Source organism: Cygnus olor, chromosome 8 (assembly GCF_009769625.2).
Source record: "Cygnus olor isolate bCygOlo1 chromosome 8, bCygOlo1.pri.v2, whole genome shotgun sequence".
In the NCBI taxonomy this organism is placed as follows: domain Eukaryota; kingdom Metazoa; phylum Chordata; class Aves; order Anseriformes; family Anatidae; genus Cygnus; species Cygnus olor.
In genome coordinates, this window is record NC_049176.1 from 31,817,528 (window position 1) to 31,834,994 (window position 17,467).

Sequence of the window (17,467 nt, forward strand, 5' to 3'; positions counted from 1 at the left end):
ATCAACTCCACTTGTTCAGCACATCACTACTGGTGAGACATCAAATATGGCAGTGAAGTGTCTGCACACTTAGGAAGAAAAGCTCAGGATTTGCTGCTCTCTGTGGACTAGTACAAATGCCTTACACAGGACAGGGGAAAAAAAAGAGAGGGTCACAGGGCTAAGAGCAGCAGCAGTTCAACCATCCAGGTAACCACGGAACAGCCCTTGACTTGTTCAAACTCGAGAACGGCTTTGGTTCTTAACCACCATTCTTTCTGCACAAATACACTGCCAGGCATTTTTAGCAGGAATTGCCTTACCCCTTTCTCTTCCTTTTCCCTCTCCCTCCTGCCAGTACCCCAACCACTCTTTCATCCTAAATACCAGGCAGGCATCAGGTCTCTGCTGTCTCCAGCTGTACTGGCAAGGTCTGGCCCTCCTCCGGCCAAGCACACGCCGCCACTCCGTACAGCTCACTAGGCCAGGCTGCGTTCCCTGTATGCACCCTAACCACCACCAAACTCCAACCACAGCACCTACACGGTACTTACAGTGACACAGCCGTAAGAAGTCAGCTGTTTCTTCTCAGTATCCCGATGGAAATACTTAGTGTAGTTCAAAAAACAAACAAAAACCCTACCAGTGGAAATCCGCATGGTATCTCTTCAATTTCATGTCCAATCCACAGGCCTGTGGCAGTCTAACAGAGAAGCAATGGATCTACAGTCACAGAGCAAGTAACATCAAGCAGCCCTTCCTTTATATTATTAATAACCACGATGCATTACTGTTACAAATAAAGAGATCACTTTCATGATGTTGAAGTGTGCTTAAATAAAAAATTATATGTCTATATGCTACTGGCCAGAAAACTTAAAGCATGTTCTTAAAAATGTAGAAAGAAAACACACATCCAAGCGCAAACATTTATTGTTTCAGAGTAGCTACCAATATCAACCACATTTTGCTTGCTTCTACATGAGGCATGCACGCAGTCTGCAGTACATTTCACACTGTGTTCTTATAACCATACAGTTTAAGGGTTCAAGCATTTCACCACGTACAGACCAGTAACCAATTGTTTGAGGCAGTGGTGAAGAGAGACCAAGCACCTTACAGAAGATTATAAAACAGGCATACAAAAATCAAGAAGTTTACTTACACCTTTTTTCAAGTACTTTGGTGTTTAGAGTTCTTTAAAAAAAATCAGCTTAGCTGTAGAAAAACATTGTCTCTATTACTAAATGCAGCTTTCAACTGTATTCTTTAATACAAAAAGTGTAAACAGAGGTTGCGGTATTTTAAAACGCGCTCTTGAGACATGCAACCTTGAGGGGGAAATATTTCATGGGTGAATTCTTTCTTAACATGCAAACCATAAACAGAATTACAAATGCTTCATGGCACAGGCCAGATTAACAAAAAGTTTACAAAGAAGGAAGAAGGCAATATAATCGCAGAGCATTTGGTCGGGCGGGATAAGTGTTTTGTTTGTACTTTGATTCACAAGTCTAGGAGGGAAACGGACTATCAAGTAGGAATTCGGCTCCTCAGATACTCCAGCACTGCAGCTGTCCCCTTTGCCAAAATGGCTGCTCGGGGAGTACGGAAGGGATTGCCTTCCAAAGAAGCGTCCTGGAAAGACAGAGATGCTGAGTTATTTTATAAAGGTTTTTCCTTGTACCAGCACACATACACTGCATATAGATTTATGAATCTTGAAATTCTTATGTATTATGTATTATGTAATGTATTATGTATTATGTACTTTTTATAAAACACTTAAAGTACACACCTCAGATTTTCGCAGTTTCCAAGTTCTGGGGGCACCTGGAGAAGGTCGTTATTCTGAAGGTCCAGCGTTCCAAGCTTCTCCATCTTCTTTAACTGCAGAGGGTCTATGGCCCCAACCTGATTGTTACTGAGCAGGACAGTCTCCAGTGCTAGGATGCGGTAAAGGACACTGGGAAATGCTTTAAACCTTCAGAAAAAAAGGAGGAAAACAAATGAAAGTCAGAAATAAGGCATTCAAAAATTAACGGCCTTTTAAGTGAGATGGCATTTTAGTGTTGTTTACTGCAGTTAAATGTTTAAACGTGCTGCTATGGAAGGAGAAAGCATTGATTATTTTATTATCTTGCACACGGTGAAAAAGCTGGACAGAATTTGCACGGTGACAGCTCAGCACCTCTAACAGAACTACAGGCCAGCTACCTTCACTTTACAACCGTGAATGACATTTCATGTCACACAGAACAGGACTCTCCAGTGTAAAGAGGGGAGAGCAATGGGCAGTCGTTTTCCTGTGTACTTAACAACAGCCCTGCTGAGCCAGAGGAAGGATGCTTCCAGCCCAACACGGTGGCTACAGTTATTAGTTAAGGACACCTCCCAGCTGCTTCCTGTGGCCCGCTCCCCTCACATTTTTCCATCATCCAGAACTGCTGTGTCATGGATGCTACAGGGTAGTCCCGCTGGAAGCCATTTTTTGATTTATCATTCACAAGATTGTTTAATCCCTTTTTAAACCGTTTTCTACTGTCTCTCTCCAAAACTTGTGGCCAAGATGTTCCAAAAATATATTACTATTGTGTAAAGAAATACATTCTCTTCAACTGTTTTAAGCTCACAGTTAGCTGAAGTCCCTCCTCATTCTTACAACACATTAAAATTATATTGATTTTTTGTATTGTTACAAAAAACAACTAAATAGTTGCTCACCTATTAAAAGAAAGATTTATTACTTGTAGTGTTGTCAGCGCCTCCATTTCTTCAGGTAAAGATGTCAAAAAATTATTTCTGTGTATCAAATGAAGATAAAGAATAATCACTAACTTCTAAGAAGTTTAAGTTAAGAATCCACAGAGATGGAACACACACATTTACCAGTGTTAAGGTGCTCTTTTAAACCACTATATTGCTTTATAAATGGATCAAGACCATGCTCAAGAGTGCAAACCAGGTTTGCATTTTCATTTTTTGCCAGTAAGAAAACATAAAAGCCTGTTCTCTAAAACATTCCCAGACATTTCAAAGCACCTAACAGCTCTGAAACAGGCATTCTGCTACTTGGGTTTCAGAGGAAATCTCATGAAACAGCCCAGATGTTGGTGCCAACATGAACCACTAAGATAACTCTAAACCTCTTCAAAACCCATTTAGCCTGCTATCCAGTTGCTCTAACAAACTCGTTTATGGCTACTGTTACTGCACTGTTTCCCAGAACAGGAAGCCATTCTTAAATAAAATGAACACAGACGTTTGTAAGGACCAACAAGGTATTCCTTGAACACGACACGAAGTCTCATTACAGGAAAATGAAGGTCACTCACTAAAAGATGCCCAGACTTAGGCCTAAATTCTTAATCAGAGATATTCAACCTTGTCCCCTCATCAGCCTCTCATTATCATCCATTTCTGGAGTCTTCAGCAGAGCTCCATCAGCAGCACATACCTCAGGCAGATTATTTTAAACCAATCCAAAGCACAACTGTGTCTCTGCACTCTGCTTTGCTACTCTTCATTTTGTGAAACAGCCAAGACAATAAGCGCTAGCAAGCTAATCCTGAGGTCTAAACACAAGCAATGAGCGTATTTCAGGAGTTACGCAAGGAAGAATGACAGTACGTATCTTGCTGTATTGCAGAAAGATCCCAGTTGACAGCTGCAGTTTCAGGTAGCACACCAGAGCTGGTACAGTCACTGTCCTACTTCCCAGATATCCCCCAGCATTATGTTTTTTTTCCTGTTGTTTTGTTTTTAAATATGCTCTTAACACCTCTGAGAACCATTGAATGTCTGAGGCAAGCCCTTCCGTCACAGCAAGTCTTGGAGCTTGCCCACTTGTTTTGTGCTTTAACCAGTGCCTAAATCTAGGCCACTTGCTATTTCGGATCTGCCGGTCATTCAACTGCTACGGAGCTGTTTCGGGAAATGACAGATTATTTCAGTACTGCTATTCCACTGCAACAGATGGCTGGTTTAAAAAGGCACGAAAACAAGTCACTGGGAAAGGAAGTCCAACACACGTCACAAACCTGATATCCAAATGTGTCAATTTATGAAGCATGCAGAGCTCCAAGGAAATAGAGGAGATTTTATTGAAGCCAAAGTTGACATCACAAACTGAGTCCTTCAGCTCCACGATCCTGAAACCCAACATGAATACCTTTTACTATGTAAGCGCGTGTTGCATTCTAAGTTGTTGAAAAAAATATTTTATTCTAGAAATCTACAAACCAAGAACATTTGGTGTTTCTTGATGTTTCAGAAGAAATTTTGTGAAGATTATAGAAACCACCTGTGAAAAGTATTCATCCCAGAGAGTTACACTTGATGAAAAACCAAAGCTGAGAAGCACTTTTTAAAAGTTATTAGGAGAGTAAATTTGCTAAGAAAGCCTACTCACTTAAACGCAGTTTAGAGAATTATGGCACAAATGACCGTCAATTCCGTCTCTAGTCCTGCAAGTGTTTTGACAAGAAGACTATCCATCTTTAAGCAATCAAACTGAAAGAGACTGCCATTTTATTTCCATCTTTTGTTTCTGTTCTTCTGCACTTCTGCTGTTACAAACGGCAAGAAACACAACACTTGCTGCTTCTTGTTATTCTTGCTGCTTCTATATTAAATTAAGATGCTTTGATGTAAAGCATTTAAAAGCTCAAAAAGTTAGTAGCTGAATCCTGACAACAGAATGTCTGTCATAACCCTAAAAACAGAAAGTAATTAAACGAACTAAATACTCCCCTCTCCTATCTGGATTGTCACTGAATTCCCTTGCACCTAGCAGCTGCACACCTACACCCTCCTCCCCCCTGAATGCAACAGACTCTCATAGAGCGAAAAAGCATGGGCGGCGCAAGCATTATCTCACTAAGCTGATTTGCTACACTAAATTGTACTGAAAAGAGATTTTCTCCATGAGAGATAGCACCTCCTCAAGTTCTATGTGCAAAAGGTTAAATGTTCAGCACATTTGTGTCCAAGAATGGAAGTAAGTTATCCCCACAAATGGGGTGGCATCCTTAAAAATCAGCTGTCATGATGCTCTTCGGCTTACAGAGATGCAGTAAGCCTCCTCCTTATGCAACAAGAGTATTTATTCCCCTTACTGTCAACAGAAAGCTTTTCCTTGACTGGGGATGAAGGAACGAGTGCAATAATATCCAGTGCTATGTGGTGAGACAATAGCTATCAAGAAAAAAGGCATGGATATTGTTCAGGCTTCTGAAAACAAAACCCCAAAACCTCACAATTAAACTGTCTGAAGAAACCAAATTGAAAAAGGATCTCTGCTGTAGTCCAAAGCTATCACCTAACAAAGCGGTGAATACACACAGATTATCTTCGTATGGGAAAAGGACCACTTTGCAGGGCAAACAATACTAGACTGTAGTTAAGTACAGCACTTCATTATTATGAGAAGTCACATCAGAGTCTACCCCGATTCATTTCAACAATGCTTAGAAAAGCAGTATGAAACACAACGTATAAATGTAAGCACCGATGAGCAGAGCCGAGCTTGTTTTTACTGTGATCTTCGTGCTAATAAATGGACCCACCTGCAGGCTACTTGTACTAGAAACATGAGCACATTTTTCAGCATCTCAATTACATTGTGTGTGTGTGCACATAGAGAGGAAGAAGTGTAAATATGCTCGATTGGAAACAAGATGCTGAGGAACAAAAGCAGAATAAAAACGAACAGAAATGATCTTTATGGAAGTACCTTGCAGGAATGGCAGTCAGCTGGTTTTTGCTGAAGTTGACAGTGGCGACAGGATTGCTTCTGACCGCATTGAACATTTCATCAGGAATCACAGCTGCCTGTTTCTCACTGAACAACGAAAAGCATTTACCCAAGTAACACAAACACGTTAATCATCTCCTATTTATTAACAAAACCTTTCCATCTTCTTTTAGAAAAAGATGAGCAATAGAATAAACACATAAATATCTACAATAAAAGTCCTTAAAGGACTGTTACGAAAAAGCTACCAATCACTGTACCGTGTCAGCTGACATCTTGCTCTGACATCTTGCTTAGGAAAAATCATTACGAGCTTAATTAGGTCACTACCTCAACAAACGTGTCGATGCCCTACGTTGGGCCAGAAACTGTAGTAAATCAGCATTTCGCTTGTTTCCCCCTCTCAGCTGAGAAAATATCCCCCCACTGTAACTCAGGTAACTACTGGATTTGGAGCTTCTGACCATTTGGGGAGAATAAAGGCGTCCACCCGGGCCCTTTCACCACAGTGCAGCCCCTTCTACGTTCCAGCTCTCTGCAGGCCTGTGCGTTTCACCCGGCAGTTCTCAGCAAGCAGGGTTTTCTTCCCCTTTCCTAGCCTAACAAGTTAAACTGTTGGCTACATTTAAGAAATAACCAAAGAAATACTCACCTACCAGGAGATTTTTTGAGACTTAATGATAATAACTAAGGAAGTGTAAAAGCTTCTAAAAGCACCTAAAGGTATTAAGCATTTCAATGAGTTAAAAGGAATGTTATCGTGGAGTATCTGACAACACACAGAAAAAATAAAAGAAAATGAGAGGTGAAACACTGACTGCAATTCAGATCTGCCTAATCCTGAGCACTCAAATTGAAGTGAAAAAATGCACAAATATATCAGAATTTGAAGAGAGGTTGGTATACATCATGAAGTAAAAATAAATTAAAAAGCATAAGAAAGTACCATAGAATATCCGAGTTGGAAGGGACCCACAAGTTTTCTCTACAACTTTAGAGATAGGCACTACTTCAAAACACTTACCTATACTCCAGTAATTTTAGCGAAGTTATGGCGTGCATGTTAATCCTTGACTCGCTTGGGAGAGTCATGGCTGTCACAGGAGGCTCCTCGTTTGGACTGGGTCCATCATCTGGAGGTAGCACATACATACAGTCACACAACCTACAGGCTGCTGTAACGTGCTCTGAACAGCCTAGATGGTGAGTTTTAGTGTCCCTAGTCACCTGCCATCATCCATTTTAACTCTTCCTGTCTTCTGGCTTGATTGCATATAATCTAATTCAGATTATTTCAAGATTTTTCTAGTACGGTTTTTTTATATTTTGGGGGGGACAAGAGTTGACTTGGATTTTGAAAAACCAGGTCATAACACAACACACCTGGTATGCCAGCACTAGCTAGCTTTTATGTTAGGCAGTAACCTCCAAGGTGTTGAGGTTAGAAACAGCGATGAACAGGGAAGATAGGCAAGAAGTGATCCAGGTCAACTATCTGCAGAACAGCAAACCTGACCACAATTATAGTTAAAATATTAATATTTATAAAAACCTTCGTAATATCCTCCTCTGTAGTTCCTTTTGATTAGTCTCTACAAGGAAAAGTTGTTCGCTCCTTTGAGTATGGAAGAAATGTAGTCAACTAAAAATGTGCTGCACATCTGAGCTGTGGCATCACACCCTAGGGATTCACATACGCTTAAGTAGGGTGAAGCTTACCTAGAAGTCCAAACATGATAAACTCAGCTTCCATTAAAAGAAATGAACAAAACTGTAGGAAATTCAGCAGCATTCATGAATAAAAGTCAACTGACTATTGCACCTAAGCCCAGCGAGTAACCCTGACATTAAGAAGAACCAAAAACAAGATTCAAGAGCCACTTTTTCAATTATATCCCTATATGAATAAGACTGTTGCTGCTACTGGTTTAACTCCCTATTAGATGCTGTAACAGATACAGTAAAATCATAGACACTGCCATCCATGCAGGACATTAGCTTATTTTATTACCCACAATTGTATTAACTATCACAGGTCACCAGGTGAGCTTCTGAGCATGTACTCTAGCTAAGACTAAAACTAAGTTTTGTAGAATTACTAATAGGTCATACTTGCATGGCATCAGGCATTTTGAAGCAATTTTATACACTGCAGTAACCTAATTAATGCTGCCATCATCTGGCAGACAGAAAGAAAGCCCACTTACAGAAAGCATAAAAATTCACACGTACCATTTTCAATAAAAGTTGCCTATGTGTATTATCAAGGCCCCCTCTCAATTAAGAAGTTAAGCATTTTTGCCATTTAAGTGCCGCAAAATCATTTCCATATGATATTTAACATGATCAGCAAACTTGGTTATTATAGGTTATTTGCCTATTTCATGTCTTACATTTTAAGAAAGATGAAGATTTCTAAAGATGGTGAAAGAAAATCCTGTCTTTGAAAAGATTTCATCTCCTCAACATGCCAGTTACTTAGACTCTGACAGCTTTTCCTATATAATCAAAAATACAGTGTCATCTCCACCACTTTACTTGGAAAATACAGCACAAAACTAAAAAAAGGCAAAGTATCTCACTGAATGAGAGGCCCAGGTAATAATCTGGAAAGTGATTTCCATTCACAGAAGCAACTAGCAACTTTTGATCCCTTTTTGTAAAAAGAACTGGCAGTGGTAAAACGTACTGCATCTGTTAGAGAAATGTGATACACAATCATCTAGGTGGTTTTTACTCCATGCAGCTGGATCTCAGAATCCAAAAGAAGACTCTGCAAAAATATACAGCAGTCATCCAGAGAATTAATCGTGAGATATTTCATCTGAATTTTTAATTATTTCTACAGGGAATGTTGGGATCAAGACTTTTACATTGTAGAAAGATGAATTCTAGTAGGCCAAGATTAGAATTTTGTTTAAAATAATCAACTACTTTCTCCCCCAGAATTTTTTATATTATTTGTTAGCTACATGGTGGACCTTATGGCACCACCATGACTCTAAGGCAGACTTTTTCAAGCATATACTTTCTGGGAATCACAGGACTTTACTGCCCACATTCCAACATGAATGAATAAATAATACACAGTACCTTTGCATAATCTCACCTACCCTTCCATACTGTGACCAAGCCAGCAGACAGATGGCAAGCTTAAAATGAAGAACTTGTTATGTAAACTTCCCGTGATGCTCAGGGGAAAAATAAAAAGCTACTGGAATTCTTCATCCAAAATGCATAAAGGGACCAGGGGATAACACTTAAGATTGTTTTTCTAAGTGACAGTGCTCCACACAGAATGCTTGTTATTCAGTATTATCCAGCAGAATAAGAAAAAGAAACAACACTGAAATGTAAGAGCAAGTTGTTGAGTAAAGACAACTATTACCGTGGGAGAACTGGAGGAAACCGGATTAAAACTGCTACCCTTAGTAGATTCCAGCTTATTTTAATTTCTTAGAATGATTATCTGTAAAATGCAGTGCAATAGAGCAATATACCTTGGATTTTGCTTCTTAGGTATTTCAGAAGTTCCTGGGTACCCTTCTTAAAAAAAGAAAGAAAAGAAAAGGAAAGATCAGTAAGCATCTGCCAGCCAGTATTTATACAGCTGTTCTGACAATCAGGAATGACAATTTCAGTCATGCAGGTAGAGCTCATAGCACTGCTAACTATAAAAACTACCTAATAGGTCCTGTAGAAAAACTCTCTTGTGGTAGCTTCTGAACTTGCCTATTTAGAACGTTGTTTATTCCAGCTGAAAATGTCCAGACCCGTGTTACCGCCTTAGGCTGCACATTTTTAGCTTTTACTCTAAAGACTTTGGCCAAGAGCAAGGAAAAATTGTTCAAATGAACTTAGTCTTCTCTTAAAAGGTCTAGCCCAATTATGCTTTGGAGAAGAAATTTAACGTTTGTCAAGGAAGTTGACTGCTCAGTGTTCCAGTAACTGTTTATATCACCACAGTTTATATAATTTGCATAGATTTCTAACTGCTGGATTCTCCAAAGATTTGATTGGCATTCCTCTCATAGCAACCTCTACTGGTCAAACTCAGTTACTATCTGCATAATCTCTGAGTAATTAAGCATAATCTCATCCAGCCCATCTCTTTTAGGATAAAAGTAGGCTTTCCTCATGATTTTGAGTGTTTCTCCTTGAAGTTTTAAACCAGGAGACTGAACTTCAGCAGTGAATATGAATTAACATTTCTCATTCTAGCTGACATTTATTATTCACAAGAAGAGACTGACTGATCTGAATGCAGAGGGGAGAAAGAAAACATGGAGAAGGGAAAGGAAGAATTCCCACAAGGAATCTGATGAAACTGGACAGAAATTGAAGACAGAAGGCAGAGAAAGAGAGGCTGGAGAAGATTGGGAGTGAATGCAGACACAGGAAGACTTGGCATCTGCTGAGCTGAGCAAGGCAAGAGAAGCCCATATAGGAGAAACTGAAAAGAAAAAGGTGAAGGTCAAACAAAAAGTTAAGTGACGGTCATCTGGCTCATGGAGAGGAAGGCAGACAGTAAGACAAAGCTCAGCAGTTAGGTGATAATTTTATGCAAATAGGAGAGACTAGGATTTAATAAAAGATGACTGGAATTTTGCCCAAAAAAAAAAAAAAGAAAAAAAAGAGTGGGTTTCAGACCAGAATGAGAAGCCTGAGGAACAGTTAGAGATGAAGCAGGGATGCACAGGAGAGAAGCTGTGCCTGCTAGGCTATACTTATCCACTGTCTTTGCAATTCCTTCCTCTCAGCATTCACCTGCTGCTAGCAAGTGCCTGGGGACCCTACAAGATTTATCTGTTTCTCTACTAAATCAAGTGGAAAAAAATCTGGTCAGGCACATAAAATTCCAGCTATAAATTTCCAGCGTAATGGAAACAGATCAAGATGGTGGAAGTAACAAATGTCATAATGGGATCCTTGTAGCTGTAGTTTGGTATAAATAAGAAATATATACAAGAAATTACATATATCTGTGGTCTTACTGTTGAAAGACAGCAAATCCTCAGCAGAACTGAAGTAGCCAAGCAACCCTAACTCAGACTCCTTTGTATGTACATTTTAAGTCAATTCAGAACTCCAGAATCACGTATGACGTTCTCATTAATTCAGTGACTACAATTCACACTTAATCAGATACGTATATATCCCCTCTTATTTCTGACATGTTACAAAAATTCATCTCAGCTGAGGGCCTTCGATGTTGTTTATAGTTAGAGAATCCAAGTGCTTTGTAAACATTTATTTTATAGCACTGGCAAAAGCACAGAAAAGAAGAAATAATGTATACCACCACCACAAAGAGCCTGCTGAGATAAAAATAAAAGAGAATTCTATAGCAGCAGCAGTGCCCATGCTCCAGCCTCCCTGCTGCCCTACATACTTGTTTTCTCATGCACAACTCACACCTTCGCTTTGCCATTTACCTACAGAGAGAACACAGATCTGAGGTGTAGGTTATCCATAAGAAAACATAGTACATCATATTGTCATGGCTCAAAACACATCTGTTTTCAAAAACTCTTTGGAAATTGAATCCTAGATCCTTAATTCAGGCAAGCAGGAAATGAGAAACAGAAATCCACGCTCATCTAGGAAAAGCCTGACATAAAGTACTTGCCTAGCACTGCAATGAACTGTGACTTGCAGCAGAATTAGGCAGCAGACAGCTGCCTTATCCTTTTCTCCCCAGACATCTGTTGCTTTGTTTGCAATATATATTACAGCTTGTGCAGCAAATTAGAAACGGGTCCTACGAAGCACCAACCTCCTTTATTCCACAGTCCTTACGATCTAAAGCATTGTATCAGACTCCAGTGGAAAGAGCACATGAATCACACAAACAAAAGAGACGGATTAAAGTTGTGCAGGCTATGATGTTTTCTAATAACGTTTTGGCTACACGATTTGGATAATATATGTATGCAACAGAGCCAAATTTCAGATACTACCTAAACGTGCTTACTTGTAGAAGGTCTCTTCGAATGGTTCTCAAAGGGTTTCCCTCTAATGCCAGGAATTTCATCTGCGGAAGGTTCCCCAATGTATAGGGCAATCTGCAAATGGAAACAACCCATTTCAGTTCAAAGCTGCTTCAAAATAAATCCCAAAGCATTTGCAATTGTTTGTCAGATGGCCTGCTACTCTGAAGCTCAGGTTCAAATAAAAGATACAGCATGTATTACGTTTAAGAAAGGCAGAGTTGTAGGAATTACATAACACAGATGGGGTTCCTCCATTTTATGACCAAGTCCTTTTTTAATCACATTTTAGGAAGTGTAATACATTAGCTACAGAATTAGCCATCAGTAGATGCCCTGAGCAAGGCCTCATCGCAGATGTACGCAGTTTTTGTTATTACCTACTGATATCGTTGTTGGCAAGGTCAAGTCGCTCCAACTTCTGAAGCAGAGTAATTTCATCAGGAACTGATTTTATCTTGTTGTCTCTAAGTTCCAATACAGAGAGGGAATTCAGATGCTTAAGATTCTCTGCATTTAATATTTCAATCTGATTTTCACCAGCATGTAATTCCTGTGGAGACAGAGATCCCTCACAGAGTTATGTTACTCTGGTAAAATTACCCTGTAAGTTATTAATCTCCCAAATCATGGCACTAGCCAAAACATACGGCGTGGAGAAAATACAGATCTTGATACCACTTATCTACACAGGAAACATCAAAGCTTCCAAAGATCCGGGGACATGCTTCTGAACTCAGCTTGTTTTGAAACCATCACAGAACTCCCAGCTTTGAGTTTCATGTCCAAGTTAGAAATAAATCTGCTCCGCTTTTGTAAAGAACTTGTTAACAGCTACCTTACCCAAGTTTCTTAAATTCTAAGCTACAGGAAGCTGAGGTGGCAGCTCTCCATCTCCCTACTGGAAATGCTTCACTTACGATGGAAGAACTGAATGGTTCTTTAGTCCAAAGAGACGCATGCTACTGGATGCCCTACAGACACTGAACTTCTCACAGCAGCAGGAGCTTGGTTAGAAAATGCTGCGGTAGCTTGGGATTGTAAAGGCTGAGTTCAGAGTTATGCGGAACTAAGGTGTCTGCGTTCTGTGACGGATTTGGTCATTGGAAACAACACAGTGATATAAGCATTCAGTTGGCCCAATCATGTTTCTATTAGGTGAGTAACGAAATCGTGATGTTCCGAGCCAGGCAATTTTCAATCATAAACATACGGGGAACTAAGGCTACAAAATATTTGAAAGATGGGATTCTTTCAAATGCATACTTACTCCGCAGTTACAAAGAAAAAAATACAGTGAACACAGTAAATTTATCCAGAAAATGTTCCCAGAGATAAAACACAACTGTTGCAGACAATATTACATCTATTTTTCAGTCATTCTTCTCCTTAAATATTTCTTTTGTTTTCCAAATCTGAAGAGCACCGCTGTAAATTTGTCTTCCAAATGACATTAGGACAGACCAACATGGACAGTGAGACTAATCCCAAATGGGTACATATTAAACAGAATTCTACACACGGAATTATTAATTTTTGACCGCAGCGATTCACAGTAACTCATGTGACATAACAGTCATTATTTTAGAAGTTCACTGCAAACACATTTACAGTGCACCAACTATTTCAAACCTTACCTTCAGTAGTTTGCATGAGGGAAGTTCTGGTAAGGAACGTAATTTATTTTTTCTCAGATACAGTTGTTCCAAAGACGCCATACTCGCCAATTCAGAAGGTACAGTTTCCAGGTAGTTTTTAGTACAGTCCAGTTGTCTTAAGCCTATAGAAGTAAGTGCGCAAATGACAAACAAAGAAAATAAAAATAGTTTTCTGCAGAAGCATGCATATCCTGCTTTTTGATGTAGGCCTAAAAACATTTTGCCAATTGGAATTTTGGAAGAAATCAAATCAGTCTGATTTCTGAAAACGAGACATTTGCTTTTCATTTGTTCTTCACAGGACATTCTGGAATGCCTTCAGTGCCCCTACCAGATACGAGCTCTTGTTTGGAGGTAACAGGAAAGGTTCACTCTGATGTCACAGACCATCTCAGAAAGATCTGCAGATAATTTCTGTAGCATCTAAAAAAGATGGCAATCTACCACCTGTTCCTGCCATCAGACCTGCCACAGCTATTCAAATACGCATCTGACATTGACACGAATAAGCTTGATATTTAACATTTGAACAGTAAAAGTTTTTTTTTTTAATCAGTGATCAATTTATGTTTTTTCTCTTTCCAATGAATTCAACCCTCTTATTTATGCTTTATTTTCCACTCAAAATATGCATTAAAGAAAACATTTGTCAAATTGCTCATTGCAGTTTTAAGGCTAATAACTTCAAAGCTGAGCAACAGTAATCCTTAGACTTCTCTAACAGCTCCCTGTGCTCCATTTGTCAAGAAACACAAACCATGAGAGGACTTAAGCTCGATATATCAGCTGTAGCTGATTTTTTTTAAGAGCATTGAACTAGAGCTCTTGAGAATACTTTAACTCCTTCAGAATGTACTGTCTTAACGCTGAATAATATACAACAAGTTTCTGAACATAACCACCGAAATGGCTGTATGACACTTAATAAGCCGAGGAAACAAATTTACTTTTCATCGCACTGATATCTGCAGGCAGGTTCCTGAGTTGATTACAAGCCAAATTGAGTCGCACTAAGTTAATGAGCAAAGCAAAACTTGTTGGAATGTCTGTAAGATGATTGTTGGACAGATCCTGAAGATTAAATAAAAAGAGAGAGAAAGGTTACAAATAGAGATGTTTAAAGTATCCCATGAGTACTGGCACTGTAAAGTTAATTACTGGCAGAACATTAAAACTAGTTCGCTGACATCTTCAGGATCTCCCTGGTAGAAATGTGAATGGATGAGAGAAGTCTCCCAGGACTGACAGATCATACGGGATTTGATTTTTCTTAAAATATTTGGAAAACCCAAAGTAAAACTTGGTTTCAAGCAAACACACAAAAACGTAACAGCTGATATAAAATCATACATAAATCACTGGAATATTCATAATGTTCTGCAATGTAAGACTTTTTTTTTCTGTTTTACTTTGCGGTAGCAAAGCATGGATAAATTGACACCTCTGAGCAAATAAATATTTTTCAGAAAGTTGCAATTTACTAATTCTTCTAAATTGACAAGCTGTCCAAATCCATCCGGCAAGTGGCTCAGCTCGTTGTGCTGAAGAAGAAGGCTCTTCAAGTGTGACAACTGCATCAACTCTTCCGGGATACTTTTCAGCTTGTTGTGGCTGGTATTAAAATGTGGAAAACAAAGGGAAATAACAATCACTAAGTAGTTTTAAGAACATAACTGCACAAAAAAACTTCCGTTACACACGATGCCATCCAAACTAGGGTTATAACCCTAATATCAACAGGGCTGTCCTAGCCACCATGAACCCCTTGAAATGCAAAAACTTCAGGCCCTAGAGCAAGTATCAAGCATATCCAGCATGCACCTGAAATTCTGGTATTGGCACAGACCGACTGTTCATTACAGCTGCAGTGAGACAGGCTCCTGCGGAACATTTTCAGAGTGCAGCTTGCATACGCATGCTGTTCAGGACACCATCATCTTTAAGAAAAATCTCTCTTACAGCTGTTACAGCCCTCTGCAATGGATTGGTTTCCTAGGAGAAATTACGTCTAGTTATTTGTTCAAGAACAGTTTTAATCCTCATCTGAATTTACAATATTCCAGATGGATCTAATTTTTTTAATGCAGTCCACACACACAAAAGGAACATACCCTGTTTCTCCTTGTGCACAAACTTACACAGTTACTCCTGGTAACTGAAGAATGTGAACTTTCCAGCATAAATGAGGTCTATAGTTACTTCCAATGTATATTATTCATGAAAAAAAGCATTTTTAATCCTTTAAAACAAAATTGCCAGACTGAAGCAAGTGGTCTTGATACTGCTTTTGTGTGATTATTCAAAATACCAGTTTTCAGCTTCCAAGTGAGACTGTGACTTTTGAGTCTTAGTCAAAATAATCGTAACAAACTTAAATAATTTTTTTTGATCTAGAATTTATGATTCTCAGTATATTATTATTGTCTATTTAAAATAAATAAATAAATAACTTTTCTGCAACAGAATTTGTTGTACTACAATCTCTCATTCACACCTTGGAAACCAATGCTCTAGTTTTGTAACGTGTACTTACCTGACATCGAGTTTCTGAAGATTTTCTAATTGTCCTAAAGCAGACGGAAGAGATGTCAGCTGATTATCATGTACCTGGAAAATAAGGTTTTTAGAAGAGTTACTAATTTGTACCTTGTAAGTTTTCTTCCCCAACATCAAAAGAAAAAAAACAAACATCTAAACTAATACAAAGAATAATTTTGTACAGTAGTAGCAGCTGTGTATATGACTCGATACAATTACCAATAACAGCACTGCAACTGCCAATATGGCAACGTTCTACTTAATTTACAGTAAGCAGTGAGGGATTAAATTATTTAATATGAAGTAGGGAAGCGTATGGAAGGTGGTTGCATCCAATAACAGATCTTCTTCCAGTGCCCATATTAAAACTTCCTAGATCTTTCTACAGAACAATGCCTACTACCAGTGTATAAACTGATGTATCAGCAGGGTGATAGGTAACAATCATTTATCCCATTTATCCTGAGAAGACACCAATGGCACTTGTACACATCCACCTCCGCAGGAAACAGAAAACAAGGATCTGAGACTACGCTATCCCACCTCCTACAGAGAAAGCGCTGTCTTACCACAGCAGGATCATTGTACGTACATCTAGAACAGTGAGTGCAGGCAGAAGTTTGACATCCTCTGAAAGAAGCTGCAGCTTGTTTGAGGCTAAAATCAGCTTGGTCAGGTCTGTTTGCTCCCACCAGCGATCCGCAGCACCAAAAGAGAGATTCTGATGGGCTTCCTCTGGAGTGTCCAAATTTATTCGCCATACATGCTGAGGCACTACAAGCGCAAACACACACCGGTCAACTAAATACACCTGCTACTTACCCTCAAACTTCAGCCGTCTGAGTGCTTTCTGTATGTACATGCACACAACCGCTTTTCTGGAGATTTTTCCAGAGCTGACAACTGGAAGCGGATGGAGGCGACAGCAGCAAGGGCAGGAGGGCAGGGAGCGTTCCCTGTCGCCGCTGTGCCCCCCCCGTGATCTTTCTGTCCGCCCAGAGCGAAGGATTTGGAAACCACCCGGCCCGCACGGCGCTGCAGCCGCAGCCCCCGGCTCCTCCGCCCGCGCTCACCCTGGCCGAGGCCGCGGCCCGCGAGGTTCAGCTGCCCGCTCCTCCGGGCGGCCCGGAGCAGCCCCTGCGGCACGGCGGGGCCCTGCTCCTCCGCCGCCCGCCCGAAGCCGGCGCGGGGCCCCCCCGGCCGCGCCCTCCGCGCCGCCGCCGCCATCCCGCGCCTCAGCCGCCGGCACCGCCCCGCCGCTGGGCGGCCGCGAGGGGCTGGCGGGGCCCGGCCCGGCCCAGGGCCCGCCCCGGGCTCAGGGCGGCAGCAGCGGGCGGCCCGGCCCCGGCCCCGGTCCCGGCCCCGGCCCCGGCGCCGTTCGCCGTTCGCCGCCTGGCGCTGCCGCACCAAGAAGCAGCAGCAAAGAGCAGCGGTCTGGGGGGCTGGCAAGCGAGCGGGTACAAATCAGGGCATCTGGTGAGTGAAGCAAGGCTAGGAGGTGCGCGTTGACAGCGCGACTGAGGGTACAGCATTACTACAGAAGGAGA

At 40.6% G+C, this 17,467-nt stretch overlaps 1 protein-coding gene across 1 annotated transcript; it reads right to left on the minus strand.

The window, feature by feature from the left end:
• Positions 1–894: 894 nt before the first annotated feature.
• LRRC40 (leucine rich repeat containing 40) lies at positions 895–17,165 on the minus strand. The gene is made up of 15 exons (XM_040564940.1): positions 16,994–17,165; positions 16,513–16,694; positions 15,916–15,989; positions 14,864–14,993; positions 14,330–14,453; positions 13,362–13,504; positions 12,105–12,277; positions 11,709–11,799; positions 9,235–9,280; positions 6,759–6,867; positions 5,714–5,821; positions 4,020–4,130; positions 2,704–2,781; positions 1,778–1,963; positions 895–1,617 (listed from the first exon to the last, which is right to left on the minus strand). Exons 1-15 carry the CDS (start codon positions 17,145–17,147, stop codon positions 1,533–1,535), a joined length of 1,794 nt encoding a protein of 597 aa, XP_040420874.1. The 5' UTR covers positions 17,148–17,165; the 3' UTR covers positions 895–1,532.
• Between the last annotated feature and the right edge of the window lie 302 nt (positions 17,166–17,467).